This window comes from Carcharhinus amblyrhynchos, chromosome 16 (assembly GCF_965287045.1).
Source record: "Carcharhinus amblyrhynchos chromosome 16, sCarAmb.v2.hapA, whole genome shotgun sequence".
Lineage (NCBI taxonomy): Eukaryota > Metazoa > Chordata > Chondrichthyes > Carcharhiniformes > Carcharhinidae > Carcharhinus > Carcharhinus amblyrhynchos.
Genome location: NC_137339.1, coordinates 50,663,631 through 50,681,722, shown reverse-complemented (window position 1 = coordinate 50,681,722; position 18,092 = coordinate 50,663,631). Strand labels below are relative to the sequence as shown.

At 44.1% G+C, this 18,092-nt stretch overlaps 1 protein-coding gene across 1 annotated transcript in view; it reads right to left on the bottom strand.

Annotated features, from left to right (window-relative positions):
• The window catches only part of pdrg1 (p53 and DNA-damage regulated 1), a 28,633-nt gene extending 14,274 nt beyond the window's left edge, over nt 1-14,359 (bottom strand). The window contains exons 1-2 of the mRNA XM_080205071.1: nt 14,177-14,359; nt 223-298 (exon numbers count right to left, since the gene is read on the bottom strand). Coding sequence (XP_080061197.1) covers nt 223-298; nt 14,177-14,260 — 160 coding nt within the window. The 5' untranslated portion in view covers nt 14,261-14,359. The remainder of the gene's footprint in view (nt 1-222; nt 299-14,176) is intronic.
• Between the last annotated feature and the right edge of the window lie 3,733 nt (nt 14,360-18,092).

The window sequence follows — 18,092 nt, the reverse complement described above, 5'->3', positions numbered from 1 at the left end:
TTAGCCCATCGAGTCTGCACCAGCTACAATCCTATCCAGGCCCTATCTCCGTAATCCTATGACTTTACTCTGCTAATCCCCTGTCATTAAATTTAGCATGGCCAATCAACCTAACCCACACATTTTTGAAATGTGGAAGGAAACTGGGGCACCCAGAGGAAACCATTTCATTCTAACCATTCCTTCAATCCATTGTTTAGTGGTTGGTAAAGGTATTCATACCAGATTGCTCAGTGCTGTTTTGTAATGCTCTTAGTGCTTCACGGTTCCGATTTCTCTTCATGTCCAGATCAACAATCTGAAACCAGATCAAAAAAAAGTACAAAGGTTCAGGCAAAACTTATTGTGTCCACATCCTTTGTACCTCATGGTACCAGTCTTAAAGCAAAAATAGTTCATCATCTTTATTATTAAAAACACTTGGAATTGACCAATTTGATATTGAACAGTAAAAACCATGTGGAAAGTTTATCAAGCTCACTATGTGTGAGAAAATAATTTAACTGTATTAACAACATCGGAATTGCTAGATGATAAAATACAAGATCCATATGGTTTATCTTTGACAATCCTGGTGGACACATATGCGGTAAGTGAAATAATCATTGCAATCAATATATATCCACCACATACTCAGTTACGAGGCGAGGAAAAACACAACTTTAGAAACATTAGGTTTAAAGCCACCTGTTCCTCCTAAACTTGGTACACTATCACAAAAGTCTGCAAATTATATGCATTTTTACATTCAGGGGATCTTTGATTCTCATTTTGTCAGCTCTCAAATTCCACACATCAAGTACCAAATCTCTGATTACTCGATTTATTTACTGCATTGGTATCCAACTCAAAAGGAAGAAAAATAAGTAGGGGACGACAACTAAAATTACCAAGGTTTTTTAAATATAAATTAAATTTTTGAAGACATTTAAATGCTTTCTGAAACGGCCTAGCAAGTCATTCAGTTGTATCAAACTTCTACAGAACACTAGGAATAAAACTGGACGGACCACTAAGCATTGACCTTGGCACTGGAAACAAGGTGTCTTAGAGTCCAGCTGACCATGCCTGGTCCTCATTACTAACACCAGGCACTTTGGGAGCACTATCACACAGATCTATCAAGCGACAAATCACATTTGCCAAAATATATCTTTGGTTTCTCCATCATCATTCTGGGTATGTCCTAACTCATTACAAAAGCATATCCAATGGAGATGACAGCACAATGGTAAAAAATTGGGCGTCCTCAACAACATTGACTCCAGACCCTAAGACATCAAATAAAACATTGGCAAGAAAACCTCTGTCCTCCCTTAACTGACAAATCAGCGCTCTTCCACTTTTAACATTTCTTGGAAGAAGCACTGAGTTAGCTAGGACACAGAAAGTACTCTGGTGGAAGGCAGTGAAGGACCACAAAATCCACCACCAAGAGTGGTTCAATAGCAGAGTAATCACTGACCACTGAAGGCTCTTTGGCAGATGGTTGAGAGAATCAATATGAGGGAAAATCTACTTAACCTCATCCTCACCATCCTACCTTCCACCCATCCATGGCTACGTTGATAGGAATTGTGTTTTGCCACTTAAATCTGTGTCCACCTTCCCTGGAATTCCATGTTTGAATTCCTAAAATCAGGATTCCATCCCTACCACAGAATTGAAATAGCTATCAAAGTCACAAATGACATCCTGTGTGACTGTGGCAAAGATAAACACTGTCCTGGACAGTATTTAAAAACTCTGCAACCAGCCTAAATGAGTATGCCACTACAGTAATTGACTTAATTAGTAAGTGTGTAGAAGACCGTGCCAAAGAAGCAAATCCACATTTTCCCCAACCAGAAACCATGGGTGAACAGGGGTATCCACTGCTTGCTGAAGTCCAGATGCGGGGCATTCAAGTCAGGTGACCCTGACCGATACAAGAAAGCCAGATGATACGGTCTAAGGAGATCCATCAAAGATGGCAAAAGACAGTACCGGACCAACGTAGAGTTCCAGGCTAGCCACACAAACCCCTGCTGACAATGGCAAGGTCTGCAAGACATAACAGGGCCACAAGACAAAGGCATGTAAAATCAACAGCTCTTAACACATCCCTCCCTCATGAGCTCAATGAATTCTATGCCCGTTTTGAGCGAGAAAATGCCCTGTATCCTGGAAGAAACTATATCTGGGGTCACCAGTGCAGATGTCAGAGCAGCTTTCTTGAGGGTCAACCCATGGAAAGCGACTGGCCCAGATGGGGTACCTGGACGAGCATTCAGATCCTACGCGGATCAGCTGGCAGGGGTATTCACAGACATTTTCAACCTCTCTTTACAACAATCTGAGGTCCTTATCTGCTTTAAGATGACGACCATCATCCCGGTACCTAAGAAAAACCAACCAGTGTGCCTCAATAACTATCATCCTACAGCTCTGACATCCATCATTATGAAGTGCTTTGAAAGGCTAGTCATGGCATGAATCAATTCCAGCCTCCTGGACTGCCTGGATCCACTATTGTTTGCCTATCACTGCAACAGGTCCACAACAGACGCCATCTCCCTGGCCCTGCACTCAACCCTGGAACACCTAGATAACAAAGACAGCCATGTCAGACTCCTATTTATTGTTGACCACAGCTCAGCCTTCAAAACCATCATTCCCACGAAACTCATCTCCAAGCTCTGTGGCCTGGGCCTCGGCTCCTCCCTGTGCAACTGGATCCTGAACTTCCTAACTCTCAGGCCACAATCAGATAGGTAACAACACCTCCTCCACGATCATCCTCAACACTAGTGTCCCACAAGTCTGTGTTCTCAGTCCCCTACTATACCCATGACTGTGTGGCCAAATTCCCCTCCAATTCAATTTTCAAGTTTGCTGACGACACCAGTGTAGTGAGTCAGATCTCAAACAATGATGAGACAGAGATAGAGAATCTGGTGATTTCAACAATAATCTCTCCCTCACTGTCAACAAAATGGAGACTGTCATCCACTTCAGAAAGCATACAGGAGAACATGCCCCTGTGTACATCAATGGGGCCAAAGTAGAAAGGCTCGAGAACTTCAAGTTTTTGGGTGCCTAGATCACCAACAACTTATCCTGGTCCTCCATGCTGACACTATAGTTGAGAAAGCCCACTAACGCCTCTACTTTCTCAGAGAACTAAGGAAATTTGGCATGTCAGCTAAGACTCTCACCAACTTTTACAGATGCACCATGGAAAGCATCCTTTCTGGTTGTATCACAGCTTGATATGGCTCCTGCTCTGCCCAAGACTGTAAGAAACTACAAAAGGTCAGGAGTGTAGCCCAATTCAACATGTAAACCAACCTCCTATCCATTGACTGTCCACACTTCCTGCTGCCTCAGCAAAGCAGCCAGCATAATTAAGGACCCCACAAACCTCAGACATTGTCTCTTCCACCTTCCATCGGGAAAAAGATACAAAAGTCTGAGGTCACGTACCAAGCAACTCAAGGACATCTTCTTCCCTGCTGCCATCAGACTTGAATGGAACTATCTACCATTAAGTTGATCTTTCTCTACACCCTAGCTATGACTGTAACACTACATTCTGCACTCTCTCATTTCCTTCTCTATGAATGGTATGTTTTGTCTGTAAAGCACGCAAGAAATAATACTTTTCACTGTATGCTAATACATGTGACAATAACGAATCAATCAAAATACTCCTCTTTCTCGATCTGCCCTTTTAACTCAGATGATCAGACCATACTCCTTGAATTGTCCAGTTCGGTGGAATTGCACTCGCCTGGTTCCATTTGTATGTATCTAATCAAAGCCACAGAATCATTTGGAATGGTTCCTCTTGCTCTGGCAATGTTACTCCCAGTCCCCCAAGGATCGGTCCTTGGTATCACCATTGGAAGTTAGTTTTTACATTTACACCAGCTCAACATCACCTTTCTTGACCTCCACTGCCTTGAAATTACTGTATACTGGATGAACAGAAAATTCCTGCAAATATTGGGAAACTAAAGCCTTATGTGGTTCCTGACACAAACTCTGCACCACCTCTCCCCCAGACATTGCAATGTGGTTGACTCAACTGCCTCTGAAATGACCTAGCAAGCAATTCAGTTGTAACAATCGCTACAAAGTTTCAACAAAGAAATGAAACCTGACAGGCCACTTGGCATCAACTTAGGCACCAGAAAAGACAATGGCAAAACCAACAGTCCTGTCAACGCTGCGAAGTCCTCCTTACTAACGTCTGGCAGCTAGTGCCAAAATTGGGAGAGGAGTCTCACAGACCAGTCAAGCAACAGTCTGACAGTCATTCTCACAGAATCATACCTTAATAACACCCCAGAAATCACCATTACCATCCCTGGATATGTCCTGTCCCACCGGCAGGACAGGCCCAGCAGAGGTGGTGGCGCAGTCGTATACAGTCAGGAGGGAGTTGCCCTGGGAGTCCTTAACATTGACTGTGGACCCCATGAAGTCTCATGGCTTCAGATTAAACATGGGCAAGGAAACCTCTTACTGGTTACCACATACTGTCCTCCTTCAGCTGATGAATCAATATTCCTCCATGTTGAACAACATTTGGAGGAAGCATTGAGGGTGGCAAGGATGCAAAATGGATGGGGAATTTCAATGTCCACCACCAAGAGTGGCTCGGCAGCAGCACTACTGATCGAGCTGCGTGGGTCCTAAAGGATATAAACTGCTAGGCTGGGTCTGCAGGAGGTGGTGAAGGAACCAACAAGAGGAAATAACATACTTGACCTCATCCTTACTGGCTGCAGATGCATCTAGAACATAGAACATAACAGCGCAGTACAGGCCCTTCGGCCCTCGATGTTGCGCTGACCAGTGGAACCAATCTAATGACCCTCTAACCTAAACAATTCCAATGTTATCCATATGCCTATCCACTGACCATTTGAACGCCCTTAAAGTTGGCGAGTCCACAACTGCTGCAGGCAGGGCATTCCACGACCTTACTACCCTCTGAGTAAAGAACCTACCTCTGACATCATCTTAATTACCACCCCTTAATTTAAAGCTATGTCCCCTCGTGTTAGCCATCACCATCCGAGGTCCACCCTATCCAATCCTTTGATTGTCCACCCTATCCAATCCTTTGATCATCTTGCATGCCTCAATTAGGTCACCTCGTAACCTTCTTCTCTCTAATGAAAATAACCTCAAGTCCCTCAGCCTTTCCTCATAAGACCTTCCCACCATACCAGGCAACATCCTGGTAAACCTCCTCTGCACCCTTTCCAATGCCTTCACATCTTTCTTATAATGCAGCGGCCAGAACTGTACGCAATACTCCAAGTGCGGCTGCACCAGAGTTTTGTACAGTTGTAACATGACCTCACGGCTCCGAAATTCAATCCCTCTACCAATAAAAGCTAACACACTGTACGCCTTCTTAACAACCTTATCAACCTGGGTGCCAACTTTCAGGCAGCTATGCAAATGTACTCCGAGATCTCTCTGCTTGTCAACACTACTAAGAGTCCTTCCATTAGCCCTATATTCTGTACTCCTGTTACTCTTACCAAAGTGAATCACCTCACACTTTTCCATATTAAACTCCAACTGCCACCTCTCGGCCCAGCTCTGCAGCTTATCTATGTCCCTCTGCAAACTGTAACATCCATCCTCACTGTCTACAACTCCTCCAACTTTGGTGTCGTCAGCAAATTTACTAATCCATCCTTCTACACCCTCATCTAGGTCATTTATAAGAATGACAAACAGCAGTGGCCTCAAAACAGATCCTTGGAGGTACACCACTTATAACTGAACCGCAGGTTGAATATTTCCCATCAACCACCACCCTCTGTCTTCTATCAGCTAGCCAATTCCTGATCCAAACTGCTAAATCACCCTCAATCCCATGCATCTGCATTTTCTGCAATAGCCTACCATGGAGAACCTTATCAAACGCTTTGCTAAAATCCATATACACCACGTCAACTGCCTCACCCTTATCCACCTCTTTGGTCACCTTTTCAGAAAACTCGATAAGGTTTGTGAGGCACGAGCTACCCTTCACAAAACCGTCTGTCCATGACATATCTGTAAGAGTGACCACCGCACAGTCCTTGTGGAGACGAAGTCCTGCCTTCACATTGAAAACAACCTCCATCATGTTGTGAAGCACTATCACCGTGCTAAATGGGACAAACTTTGAACAGATCTAGCAACTCAAAACTGGGCATCCATGAGATGCTGTGGGCCATCAGCGGAATCGTACTCCAGCATAATCTGCAAGCTCATGGCCCGGCATATCCCCCACTCAACCATTACCATTAAGCAAGGGGATCAACCCTGATTCAATGGAGGGGGCAGGTGGGCATGCCAGGAGCAGCACCAGGCATACCTAAAAATGAGGTATCAACCTGGTGAAGCTACCAAACAGGATTACTTGCATGCCAAATGGCAAAAACAGCAAGTGATAGACAAGAGCTAAGCGATCCCACAACCAATGGATCAGATCTAAGCTCCACAGTCCATGCACATGGTTTAGAGCATGGAAACAGGACCTTTGGCCCAACTTCACCATGCCACCCATTTTTTCTTTTAAACCCTAAACTAATCCCAATTTCCCACATTTGGCCCACATCTCTCTATAACCATCTTACCCATGTAACTGTCTAAATGTTTTTTAAGAGACAAAATTATACCCCTCTCTAAACCTTTGGCAGCTTGTTCCAAACACTCACCACCCTCTGAAAAAGTTACCCCTCTGGACCCTTACATATCTCTCCACTCTCACAAACCCATGCCCTCTAGTTTTAGATTCCCCTTTGGGAAAAGATATTGACTGTCTAGCTGATCTACATCATTCATTATTTTATAGACCTCTTATGATCACCCCTAAGCCTCCTACAGTTCAGAGAAAAAAGTCCCAGTCTATCCAGCCTCTCTCATAACTCAAATCATCAAGTCCCAGTAGCATCCTAATAAATCTCTTCTGCACTCTTTCAATAATAAGATGGCCAGAACTGTACATAGTATTCCATGTATGGCTTTACCAATGTCTTGTACAACTTCAACAAGATGTCCCAATTCCTGTATTCAGTGTTCTGACCAAACATTCCATCCACCTGTGACTCCACTTTCAAGGAACTATGAACCTGTACCCACAGATCTCTATTTTCCCCAATGCACTATTAACTGAATAAGTCCTGCCCTGGTTCAATGTACCAAAATGCATCACCTCACATTTATCCAAATTAAACCTCATCTGTCATTTGTCAGCCCACTAACCCAATTGGTCAAGATCCCAAGATCAAGATAACCATCTTCATTGTCTACTATACCACCAATCTTGGTGTCATCTGCAAACTTACTAACCATTCCTCCTATATTCTCATCCAAATCATTTATATAAAATGACAAATAACACTGGACCCAGCACTGGTTTCCAGTTTGAAAATCAACCCTCTGACTTCTGTCATTAAGCCAATTTTGTATCCATCTGGCTATCTCACCCTGGATCCTGTGAGATTTAACCTTATGCAACAACCTACCATGTGGTATCTTGTCAAAGGCCCTGCTAAAGTCCACGTACACAGTATCAATTGCACTGCTCTCATCTACCTTCTTGGTTACCCCTTCAGAAAACTAATCAAATTTGAGAGACATGATTTTCCACTCACAAAGCCATGTTGACTGTTCCTAATCAGTCCTTACATCTCTAAATGCCTGTAGATCCTGTCTCTCAAAATACATTCCAACAACTTGGGACAGCATGGTGGCACAGTGGTTAGCACTGCTGCTCACAGCGTCAGGGACCGGGATTCAATTCCAGCTTGGGTCACAGTGTGTGGAGTTTGCATGTTCTCTCCATGTCTGTGTGGGTTTCCTCCAGGTACTCCAGTTTCCTCCCACTGTCCAAAGATGTGCGGGTTAGGTTGACTATCCATATTAAATTGATCCTAGTGCCAGGGGATTAGCAGGGTAAATACGAGGAGTTAGTGTAAAAGGGACTAGGTGCAATTGTTGTCATTGCAGACTCAATGGGTCCAATGGCCTCCTTCTGCACTATAGGGATCCTATGAATAACTTACCCAACACAGATGTGAGGTTCACTGGCCTCTTGTCCCCAGGCTTTTCCCTGCTGCCCTTTTCAAACAAAGGCACAACATTTGCTATCCTTCAATCTTCAGGCACCTCACCTGTGACTATCAATGATTCAAATATCTCTGCTAGTCAGTCATGAATGGTGGTGAACAGTTAAACAACTCACTAGAGGAGAAATCTCCACAAGTATCCCTATCCTCAATTATGGAGGAGCCCAGCACAATCGCTGAAAAAAACAAAACTGAAGTATTTGCAGCAATCTTCGGCCAGAAGTGCTGAGTGGATAATCCATCTCAGCCTCCTCCAGTGGTCCCCAGTATCAGAGACGCTAGTGTCCAGCCAATTTGATTAATTCCATGTGATATCAAGAAATGGTTGGAGGCACTGGATACTGCAAAGGCAATAGGCCCTGATTACATTCCAGCAATAATACTGAAGACTTGTGCTCCAGAACTTGCTGCTCCCCTAGCAAAGCTCTTTCAGTACAGTTACAACCCTGGCATCTATCCAACAATGTGGAAAATCGCCCAGGTATGTCCTGTACACAAAAAGTAGGACAAATCCAACCCGGCCAATTACTGCCCAATCGATCATCAGTAAAAGTGATGGAAGGGGTTATCAACAGTGCTAACAAGCAGCACCAGCTTATCAATAGCCGGCTCAATGATGCCCAGTTTCAGTTTCGTCAAGGTCATTCAGCTCCTGACCTCATTACAGCCTTGATTCAAACATGGACAAACAAGCTGAATTCCAACGAAAAGGCGAGAGTGACAGCCCTTTACATCAAGACCGCATTCAACCGAGTGTAGCATCAAGGAGCCCTAGCCAAACTGGAATCAATGGGTATCAGGAGCAAACTCTCCGCTGGTTGGTGTCACACCAGGTACATAGGAAGATGGTTGTGGTTATGGAAGGTCAGTCATCTCAGCAGGAGTCCTTCAGGGTAGTGTTCTAGGCCCAACAATCTTCAGCTGCTTCATCAATGACCTTCCTTCCATCATAAGGTCAGAAGTGGGGATGTTGCCTGAAGATTGCACAATATTCAGCACCACTGCGACTCCTCAGAAACTGAAGTAGTCTATGTTCAAATACAACAGGATCTAGACAATACACTTGAGCTGCCAAGTGGCAAATAACATTCGTGCTGCACAAATGCCAGGTAATGACCATCCCCAATAAGACACACTAACCCCTAACATGAAATTATGTAACTATCACTGAATCCCCCACTGACAACACCCTTGGAGTTACCATTGACCAGAAACTCAACTGGACTCACCACATGAACAGTGACTAAAGAGCAAATCATAAACTAGGAATTCTGCGGCAAGTAACTCACCTCCTGACTCCCCATAGCCTATCCACTGCCTATAAGGCACGTTAGAAATATGATGGAATACTTGCCTGGATGGATGCAGCTCCAACGACACTCAAGAAGCTTGACACCATCCAGAATAAAGCAGCCCATTTGATTGGCACCACCTCTACAAACATTCAATCCCTACACCACTGACATTCACTAGCAGCAGTGTGTACTATCTACAAGGTGCATTGCAGCAGTTCATCAAAGAGCCTCAGACAGCATCTTTCGAACCCATGACCACTTCCATCTCAAAGGACAAGGGCAGCAGATAAATGGGAACACCAGTTGCAAGTTCCCCTCCAAGCCTCTCACCATCCTCACTTGGAAATATATCGCCATTCCTTCGCAGTTGCTGGGTCAAAATCCTGGAATACCTTCCCTCACAGCATTGTGGGTCAATCCACAGAACATGGACTGCAGCGATTTTAAGAAGGCAGCTCACCACCACCTTCTCAAAGGCAACCAGCCAGCAACACCCATGTCCCATGAATGATTTTAAAAAATACTAATTCAGAGAGAATCCCACATCAAGTTGACGTCCACCAATGAAACAGCGATCATTAGGAACTTCAGTGCAAGGAAATTAAAATAATAAATTCTCCATTTGTCGGCTGTGGCATTAACAGCTGGATGGTTTCAATCTTTACACAAGAACACATTGGGGGATGGCTTTTGTGTGATCAAGCAACGTTCTGTCCCATTTCTTGCATTAAACTGAGATGATTCAGTATCAATCTTGTATAGACATGTCAACCTCATAATGAGTTTCAAAAGAAACGCCTGTTACTTATTGAATCCTGGAAGTTGATAAAAGTTCAAGATAACCAGGAAGAGTCAGTATGGTTTTGCGAAAAGGAATCATGTTTAACCAATTTACTGGAGTTCTTTAATGGAATAACATGCGCTGTGGATGAAGTGAAGCCTATAGATTTACTATATTTTGATTTCCAGATAGCATTTGATAAGGTGTCACATCAAAGGTTATTGCAGAAAACAAATGCTTATGGTGTAGGGGTACCATATTAACTTGAATAGAGTGGCAGCGGAACCCCCTCATCCCCTATAGGCCCCAGCCCTCTCTGACCCTGCCCCAGACCAATGTCACTTTGCTCCTTAGACAGTACTGGGTGCCAGGCTGGCACTGCCCAGGGAACAATATCGCCTTACCCCTGGCCTCCTGCAACGGGGGGGTGGGGGGCTCCATGGTCTCTGTTCCCTCCAGAGGGGTCAGCCGTTAGTGAGAGCAGGAGTAAATCCCACTGGAGCGAACTACTCCTGGTGGACGCTGTGGCAACCACTGGGGAGCCCACTAAATGCCCTCCACTGATATCTCCCAGCCCGCTGCGCTCTGGAAGAATAGCCCCCAAGCAGTCTGATAATTTAGAGACAGTGAAGGATTTGGTGGAAAGATAGAGTTGGATGTTGCCAGCATAAATGTGAAAACCAAAGTGCTTTTGGATGATATCGCAAGACGCAGCACGTTGATGAGAAACAGGAAGAGTTTGAAGGTTTGTCCTTCCATGACACCAGAGGTTATTGTAGCAAGCAGGACAAAAAGCCATTGCTGGTTACAATTAGGACAACTGGACTGGAATCAAGCAAGTACTGTCCAACCAGCTGGAAGACAATAGAGATGATGGTGTGATCACCTATGTTGAAACCCGCAGACAAATCGAGGGGTTAGAGATAGTTTACCATGCCTAGTTACACAGGTTGTCATTTGTTTCTTTGATAAGAACTGTTCCGGAACTGTAACAGGAACATAATACGATCAAACAGATTCAAACATGGAGTTCCAGGAAAGATGGGCAGCAATTTGGGAGGCATATGCAAGACCTTAAGAGGAAGGGGAGATTGGAGATTGCATAGTTTAGCAGCATTGGGGTCAAAAGTTGTGGGTCATGACTGCAGATTTGAAGGAGTGGGACAGAACTCGAGGAAAAAACATTCAAAATGCCAGTTAACATGGAGCCAGAGAGGGACATTAGTAGAGTAAGAAGGTTCAACAGTTTAGTTAGAATAGGGTGGAAAAGACGTGGGTTTCATAGAAACTAGAAGCAGGAGAAGGCTATACAGATCTTCAAGCCAGCTTCACTATTCATTATCCCAATTCCACCCTGTCCCCCTTATTCCTTTAGGCCTCAAGCGCTATATCAAATTTCTTTCTTGAAATCAGACATCGTTTTGGCCTTGACTACTTTCTGTAGTAGTGAATTTCACATATTCACCATTCTCTGGGTTAAGAAATTTCTCCTCACCTCAGTTCTAAATCCTTATTCTCAAACTATGTCCCCCAGTTCTGGACTCCCCCACCATCAGGAACATTCTTTCTGAATCTATCCTGCCTAACCCTATTAGAATTTTATAAGATTCCATGAGATCCCTGCTTATGGTTCTGAACTCAAATGAATATAATCCTAAATGACTTGGTCCCTCATTATCACAGATTTGCCATCACAGAATTAGCCTGGTAAACCTTTGCTGTACTTCCTCTATTGCAACGGCATCCTTCCTCAGGTAAGGACACCAAAACTGCACACAATAGTCCAGGCGTGGCCTCACCAATGCTCTGTAAAACATCCCAATTCCTGTACTCAAATCCGCTCGCCGTGAAGGCCAACATACCATTTGCCTTCTTTACTGCCTGTTGTACCTGCATGCTTACTTTCAGTGATTGACACACCAGGCCACCAAGGTCTTGCCAAGTATCCACCTTTCTCAATTTATATCCATTCAAATAATAATGTCTTCCTATTATTGCTACCAAAGTGGATAACCTCACATTTATTCACATTATACTGCATCTGCCATGCAAATGCCCACACAGCCTGTCCAAATCACACTGAAGCATTCCTGCATCCTCCTCACAGCTCACCCTCAATCCCAACTTTGTATCATCTGTGAATTTGGAGATAATATATTTAGTTCCTCTTCAAAATCATTAATATATAATGTGAATAGTTAGGGTCCTAGCACAGATCCCTGAGGTACCCCACTAGTCACTGTCTGCCAATCAGAAAAAAGCCCATTTATGTTAACTGTTTGCTTTCTACCTGTTAACCTATTTTCTATCCATCTCAAGATATTATGTGCATTCCCATGCTCTTTAACTTTACATAATAGTCTGTTATGAGACCTTGTCAAAACCCTTCTGGAAGTCTAAATAAACCACATCCACTGGTTTTCTCAGTCAACTCTACTAGTTACATCCTGAAAGAATTCCAATAGATTTGTCAAGCATGGTTTCCCCTTTACAAATCCATGCTGACTTTGCCTGATTATACCACTGCTTTCCAAATGCTGAATTATGAAGTCCTTGATAATGGACTTTAGCAACTTGCCCAGTACTGAAATTAGGCTCATTCTCTATGAGAATTCTCTCCATCTCCCTTTTGAATAGTGGCTTACATCAGCTACTCTCCAATGTGTAGGAACCAGTCCAGGGTCCAAAGAATTTTTTAAAATAACCACCAATGGGTCTACTACTTCCAGAGCCACTTCTTGTCTCGTGAACAAGATGAGCTTAGAGAGGCCATGAAGGAAGGAGAGAGAGAAGCTGGTGAAATAAGCAAATTCTAGGGTGAGGAGTTAAAGCAAGGAAATTAGTGATGCAGATAGGTTTTTATAACAATCAATAGTAAACTTCATGGTGACCATTACTGGGCTAGTTTTCAATTTCAGAAATATTAGTTAGATTTAAATTCCACAAGTTGCTATTTCGAACCCATGTCCCCAGTTCAGTAAGATAAAAGCAAATTATTGTGGATGCTGGAATCTGAAACAAAAACAGAAAATCTCAGCAAGTCTGACAGTATCTGTGGAGATGACTCTTCTCTGACAAAGTCTGTTGTGATGTGGGTATGCCGGCGTTGGACTGGCGTAAACACAGTAAAAAGTCTGACAACACCAGGTTTTAGTCCAACCTATTTATTTGATAATATTCTCACAAGCTTTCGAGGGGTTACCCTCTTCGTCAGGTGAATGGAGAGTTCTGGCCTCAGACAGAGCATATAAAGCACAGACAGTTTAGAGATTACTGATTAAAATGCGAATCCTTACACCTAACCTGCTGCACAGCAGGTTAGGTGTAAGGATTCGCATTTTAATCAGTAATCTCTAAACTGTCTGTGCTTTATATGCTCTGTCTGAGGCCAGAACTCTCCATTCACCTGACGAAGAGGGTAACCCCTCGAAAGCTTGTGAGAATATTATCAAATAAATAGGTTGGACTAAAACCTGGTGTTGTCAGACTTTTTACAAAGTCTGTTGTGACAAAGTAATCCAGACTCGAAACGTTAACTTTGTTTTTCTTTCTCTGCAGATGCTGAGATTTCCCAGCAAATTTTTGTCCCCGGATTATTAGCCTGGTTCTCAGGATTAGTGAATTTGACCAGACTTAAATCCTATTCCTGATCCAGACTATGGCAGTTGGTTTTGGGAGTGATGTAGAATTTACAACCCAGGACATCACTCAACTCATTGCCTCAGTATTCCCAAGGCAGTTGGTATAGAGAAATATCACACTGTTGCAGTGGATGGTAAATTTGAGGCCAAAAATGCTGGGAACTTTTTTAACCCTTACATTGTGGACACATACATAGACATGTGGAGATGTTCTGCTGCCCACCGCTTTCAGGACCATCAACATTGCGGGTAATTTCAATAACGGACACGGCTCCGGGGCCTGTGAGATCCACACCAGGCCCTCGGCCCAACTCGAAACTCGGGCCGCCATCCCACCTGCTGTTTATCGGCCAACAAACTCTCCACCAGCTCCTCCACTTCAGTCAGATAGCTCATCACCACCTCCGGCTTCCGCGCCATCTTCCCACTGGATCAACCCCTCCACCGGTCACCGCCCAGAAGGTCGTCAATCAATTGTATTTTCCACTTCCATTGGCAGCCCGGATCCTCAGCTGCCAAATGAATCATAATCCCGCCCCCAACTCTGACGCCAGCGATCTCCCGCGGAGCATTCTGGAAGTTGTAGTTCTTGCTGGGCAGGTTCACGAACTAAATATTGATAGCACTGCACAAGCTAGACTATTCCTCCCAACTGGTCCATTTCCTTGTTCATGATACACGGACTGCTATCCCTTAATCATCGTATTTTAACTCCCTTGCGTTTCATGTGTTTATATGGTTTCCCTCAACTCCTCCATATGCAAAAGATTGCAAAAGATCACCTCAACTCCTCCATGTGGCAGAAAGTCCCTCATTTTAACCACTTTTCATTGTACTCGCAAGTAGGATCTAACTAACCTTAAATAAAGTTTCATGAATCTGCATAATTTCTCTGGTTTTCAATTCGATCCTTTAAGAAACTAATTCCTGTTCTTGTTTTATGGGTTTATTAACCTGTGTCGCTACTTTCATTATTTTTGTATCGGTACCCTCAGTGTCTCTGCTTCTCACATCCAGTTGGATTCATTTTTTCCAAGGAGTATGTGGTCTCCTTATTCCTCCTCCCCAAAGGTACTAGCTAACACTTAACAATCTTCAGAACAGATTTAGCATAAAGTCCCTGTTTTTCAATGATATCCCTCTAGAAATGAAGCTTGTTTTTTTTGACCTTGCTAACCTTTACTGATTGGTGTGATTGTTCTCTGAGATCCATTATTTCCTCCATCCCACCTAGACCTGCACCCTCCAAGTAATAACCTCCCTATTCTTCCTATCAAAACATAGTACCTCACATTTAGCTGTATTGAACTTCATTTGCCAACTGCGTATCCATTCTGCAAGTTTATTGATGCTTTCTTGTATTTCATTGCAGCCCTTCTCTGTATGAATTACACTTCCCAATTTGATGTCATTTACAAACGTAAGGTCTTTTGCACTTTTCAACCTGCATTTGTGTTGGGCCTTAGTGAGACAATACCCGGAGTGCTAAGGAAGAGATTAAGTAAGCAAGGTCTATATTCACCAGAATTTAGAATGAGGTGATTCCATTGAAATGTAAAATTCTCAAGATGTTTAATATGATAGGAGGAGGATGTATTCCCTGGCTGGTGAGTCTAGACACAGTAAGAAGTCTCACAATACCAGGTTAAAGTCCAACCAGTTTATTTGGTAGTAAATGCCACTAGCTTTCGAGGTTTGCCCCTTCGTGAGGTGAGTGGGAGTTCTGATCACAAACAGAGCATATAAAGGCACACACAGTTTACGGAATACTGATTAGAATGTGAGTCTTTACAGCTAATCAAGTCTTAAAGGTGCAGACAATGTGAGTGGAGATAGCATTAAGCATAGGTTAAAGAGATGTGTATTGTCTCCAGACAGGACGGTAAGTGAGATGTCGCAAGCCCAGGCAAGTCATGGGGATTACAGATAGTGTGACATGAACCCAAGATCCCGGTTGAGGCTGTCCTCATGTGTGCGGAACTTGGCTATCAGTTTCTGCTCAGCAACTCTGTGCTGTCGTATGTCGTGAAGGCTGCCTTGGAGAACTTTTACCCGAAGATCAGAGGCCGAATGCCTGTGACCACTGAAATATTTGCCAACAGGAAGGGAACGGTCTTGCCTGGTGATTGTGGAGCGGTGTTCATTCATCCGTTGTAGTGTCTGCATGATCTCCCCAATGTACCATGCCTCGGGATATCCTTTCCTGCAGTGTATCAGATAGACAACGTTGGCCGAGTTGCACGAGTATGTGCCGTGTACCTGGTAGATGGTGTTCTCACGTGAGATGATGACATCCGGCATGTCTTGCAGAGGTTGCTGTGGCAGGGTTGTGTGGTGTTGTGGTCACTGTTCTCCTGAAGGCTGAGTAGTTTGCTGCGGACAATGGTCTGTTTGAGGTTGTGCTGTTGTTTGAAGGCAAGAAGTGGGGTGTGGGGATGGCCTTGGTGAGATGTTTGTCTTCATCAATGACATGTTCAAAACTCCGGAGAAGATGTCGTAGCTTCTCTGCTCCAGCTGCACACCAGCATCCCCCACAACGATGGCATTGCTGCATCTGCCTCAGTACTCAACGCTGACAACTGCCAGTTTCCAGATGCAATTTTACAACTCATCCACTTCATCCTTGACCACAATGTCTTCACCTTCAACAACCAGTTCTTCATCCAGACACATGAAGCAGCACCTCAATATGCCAACATCTTCATGCACAGGCTCGAACAAGACTTCTTCACCGCACAGGACCTTCAACCGATGCTATACACTAGATACATCGATGACATTTTCTTCTTTTGGACTCATGTTGAACAATCACTGAAACAACTACATGATGACATCAACAAGTTCCATCCCACCATCAGACTCACCACGGACTATTCTCCAGAATTCGTTGCATTCTTGGACACACACATCTCCATTAAGGATGGTGACCTCAGCACCTCATTGTACCACAAACCCACAGATAACCTCACGATGCTCCACTACTCCAGCTTCCACCCTAAACACATTAAAGAAGGCAACCCTTATGGTCAAGTCCTCTGTATATACAGGATCTGCTCAGATGAGGAGGATCACAACAGACGCCTCCCCATGCTGAAAGATGCCGTCATAAGAACAGGATATGGCGCTCAACTCATTGCTCAACAGTTCCAACGCGCCACAGCGAAAAACTGCACTAACCTCCTCAGAAGACAAACATGGGACACAGTGGACAGAGTACCCTTCGTCGTCCAGTACTTCCCCGGAGTGGAGAAGCTACGACATCTTCTCCAGAGCCTTCATCATGTCATTGACGAAGATGAACATTTTGCCAAGGCCATCCCCACTTCTTGCCTTCAAACAACCTCAAACAGACCATTGTCCGCAGCAAACTTCCCAGCCTTCAGGAGAACAGTGACCACAACACCACACAACCCTGCCACAGCAACCTCTGCAAGACATGCCGGACCATCGACATGATGCCATCATTTCATGTAAGAACACCATCCACCAGGCATATACTCTTGCAACTCGGCCAATGTTGTCTATCTGATATGCTGCAGGAAAGGATGTCCCGAGGCATGGTACATTGGGGAGACCATGCAGACACTTCGACAATGGATAAATGAACACCGCTCCACAATCACCAGGCAAGACTGTTCCCTTTCTGTTGGCGAACACGTCAAGTAGTCACGGGCATTCGGCCTCTGATCTTCGGGTAAACATTCTCCAAGGTGGCCGTCACAACATATGACAGCGCAGAGTCGCTGAGCAGAAGCTGATAGCCAAGTTCTGCACACATGAGGACAGCCTCATGTCACACTATCTGTAACCCCCATGACTTTCCTGGGCTTGCAACATTTCACTTACTGTCTTGTCTGGAGACAATACACATCTCTTTAACCTATGCTTAGTGCTATCTCCACTCACATTGTCTGCACCTTTAAGACTTCATTAGTTGTAAAGACTCGCATTCTAATCAGTATTCTGTAAACTGTGTGTGCCTTTATATGCCCTGCTTATGATCAGAACTCCCACTCACCTGACGAAGGGGCAAACCCCGAAAGCTAGTGGCGTTTACTGCCAAATAAACTGGTTGGACTTTAACCTAGTGTTGTGAGACTTCTTACTGTGTTTACCCCAGTCCAATGCCAGCATCTCCACATGGTGAGTCTAGGGCAGTCTCAAGGTAAAGTGTCAGCCTTTTAGGGCTGAGATGAAATAAAAACAGAAAATGCTGGAAAAACTCAGCAAGTCTGACAGCATTTGTAGAGAA